Source organism: Rhagoletis pomonella, unplaced genomic scaffold, assembly GCF_013731165.1.
Source record: "Rhagoletis pomonella isolate Grant_MI unplaced genomic scaffold, Rhpom_1.0 Rhpom_scaffold_00177, whole genome shotgun sequence".
NCBI lineage: Eukaryota > Metazoa > Arthropoda > Insecta > Diptera > Tephritidae > Rhagoletis > Rhagoletis pomonella.
Window position 1 is genome coordinate 7362 of NW_023458731.1, and position 3093 is coordinate 10454.

General features: G+C 42.7%; 1 protein-coding gene across 1 annotated transcript; it reads left to right on the forward strand.

Annotated features, from left to right (window-relative positions):
* Nucleotides 1–57: 57 nt before the first annotated feature.
* LOC118750240 (mucin-5AC-like) lies at nt 58–837 on the forward strand. Its single transcript, XM_036484964.1, has one exon. The coding sequence runs from the start codon at nt 58–60 to the stop codon at nt 835–837; it is 780 nt and encodes a 259-aa protein (XP_036340857.1).
* Nucleotides 838–3093: the final 2256 nt, after the last annotated feature.

The window sequence follows — 3093 nt, forward strand, 5'->3', positions numbered from 1 at the left end:
AAAAAAAAAAAAAAAATAAATAAAATAAACAAACAAACCAAATGAAAACAGAAAGCGATGTGTCAAGCTGAAATCCGAGCTCAGAAGCAACGCGAGCAAAATGAGCGCCGGCTTTCAGTTCAACGCAACAACGCATATTTCTCTATTCGGTCCCAGAGTGACAGCGAAAGCGCAAAGCCCAATCCATCGACCACCCTTAAACCCCCTCAAGATTCAGGTCAGCGGACTTGTCCTCCAAACTTACCATTGACGACTCCGACGTCTTGGAGTGAAGAGTGCGCTTCACCTGTGCCGTATCACAATTCACGCCCAACGCTTACATCAAATTCGGTAAGCGATAACATATCCCCAAATATAGCGGCAACAACAACTAGTACAGTGACATGTTTTACTACCTCTATCGCACCAACAACAACAACAAACACACCGGTACCTGCCGACTGCACAGCGGTGTCAACAGCCCGGCCTATTCTTGCTGCACAAGCACAAATTAACTTGACTGCAAGCACTGGCAACAAAGGTAAAGCGCAAGAAAGGTTGAAAAACGAAACAACAAAAAATGCGGCCATACAGACTGGAATGGACCGCTATGTTACAATAAAAAGAAAACTTAGTCCGCAAAATTCAACGGGCAGTAAGACAATAATAAACCGCCTTACCTCAACTCAGCAAGTCAGTACGAATAGATTTGCACTGCTAAGTGACAATGCCGATGATGTGAATAGCCAAATTTCTGAAGATGCTGCAAAAGCTACTAATGCCAAACCTCCGCCCATTTTTATAAGAGAAGAGAATCCAAGCGCTCTTGTTAATAAAATTCACACAGCTAATCGGTAGTAATAAGTTTCATATTATCCCACTATCTAAGGGAAATATTCGCGAAACTAAAGTACAAATTTATTCCGAACAGGATTTTTGAACAGTGTCCAAATACCTGAATGACACAAACACAAAATTTTATACATACCAACTTAAAAGTGCAAAAGGTCTACAAATTGTAATTAAAAGTATCGAACCAAGCGTTGAAGCTGTGGAAGTTTTGGTAGCACTTAAAGAACAAGGTTTCAATCCAAAAGCTGCTGTGAATATTTTTAATAGGAACAAAATCCCTCAACCTATGTTTAAAGTTGAGCTCGAGCCTGAAAACAAACCTCTGGGCAAAAACGATGTGCATCCAATTTATAAATTACAATATCTGCTGCATCGTAGGATAACTGTGGAAGAACCGCATAAGAGAAATGGCCCTGTACAATGCACCAACTGCCAGGAGTATGGTCATACTAGGTCTTACTGCACGCTTCGCTCAGTGTGCGTAGCTTGTGGAGAGCTACATGTCTCTGCCACTTGCACATCAAACAAAGAAGACCCGCGTGCAAAAAAATGTGGTAACTGCGGTGGAAATCACACAGCAAACTACAGGGGCTGTCCAGTCTATAAGGAGTTAAAAACCGGATCAACCAACGCGTGGCTTCCATACGTACTCATAATGTACCGAATGCCTTTGTACCCTCCCAAACGAATCCTGACGTCTTCTTCGCCAAAAGAGCCACGTCGCCAACAGTTCTATCAAACACCGTCAATGGTGTCTCGTTTGCAAGTGCCTTAAAATCAGGCTTAGAAAACCGTGCCCCTACAAAAACTGCACCTCAAGTTGCGCCGCAAGAACAGCATCCCCATGCACAATATGGTAAACAATCCAATATCGAAGCTATGATAGCGTCGATGCAACAAAGCATGATGAATTTCATGACTTTCATGCAAAACACAATGCAAGAACTCATGCGAAATCAAAATACGCTGCTCAACCTGCTTGCTACTCAGCAAACAAGATAATGACCTTACTTAAAATAGCCCTCTGGAATGCAAATGGCATTCCTCGCCACAAACTAGAGCTGTCAAAATTTCTTAAGGACAAGGAAATTGACATAATGCTCCTTGCTGAAACACACCTAACTAATAGATATAATTTTGACATTTCTGGATATACCTTTTATTGCACGAATCATCCAGATGGAAAGGCGCATGGCGGAACTGGTATTTTAGTCAGAAACCGGATTAAACACCATCATTTGACTGGCATTGCTGAGAATTATCTGCAAGCAACATCAATATGCGTACAAACAAAGCAAGGTGATATTACGCTGTCCGCGGTTTATTGTCCCCCACGTTTCACGATAACAGAAAAACAGTTTATGGATTTCTTCAGTTCGCTGGGAGAGCGCTTCCTTGCTGCAGGTGATTATAATGCGAAGCACCCTCACTGGGGCTCACGCTTGTCCAACCCTAAAGGCAAGCAATTATATAACGCGCTTATATGTAGAAGAAAAACTCGATTACGCTTCTCCTGGAAAGCCTACATATTGACCGGCAGACCCGCAAAAGTTGCCAGATTTGATTGACTTTGCGGTGGCAAGGAAAATTCCTCGCGGCCTTATTAGTACAGAATCAGTTGCAGATCTCTCATCAGACCACTCACCTGTACTTTTCACCTTGTGGCATCAGCCGCAAGAAAAAGAGTCACCCTATATGCTCACGACAAGGGCTACAAATTGGTTAAAGTATAAAAAATATATCAGTGCGCATATAGACCTCGATCCAAATTTAGATACGCCGACCGATATTGAAAACTCCATAGCCGCTCTTGAATCTACACTTAGAGCAGCAGCTAGCATTTCCACACCCCAGAAAGGTTATGTGCAAAATAAAAAATATTATTTAACCAATAGGAAAATTGAAATGCTTGTCTTGGAAAAACGACGCCTACGACGGATATGGCAGACTCATAGATCACCAGCATCAAAACAACTGCTCAAGGCGGCCACACATGCACTGGCGAGAGCCCTCAAGAACGAGGAACAGTACGCACAGTACCGGTACATCCAAAAGCTCTCACCGACTAGCACAAAGCACTCGTTATGGAAAGCACACCACAAGCTAAATGCGCCAATAGAGACTGAAATGCCAGTACGGGACCACAATGGCAAATGGGCTCGGAGTGACGCAGAAAAAGCAAACACCTTTGCTTCTCATCTAAAAAATGGCCCGTAGTCATAGTCAAAATAAAGTCGACTTTAAAGTTAGTTGCAGCTTTTT

Coding starts and splice junctions, on each gene's coding strand:
- LOC118750240 (XM_036484964.1), top strand. CDS start 58: ATGTGTCAAGCTGAAATCCGAGCTCAGAAGCAACGCGAGCAAAATGAG.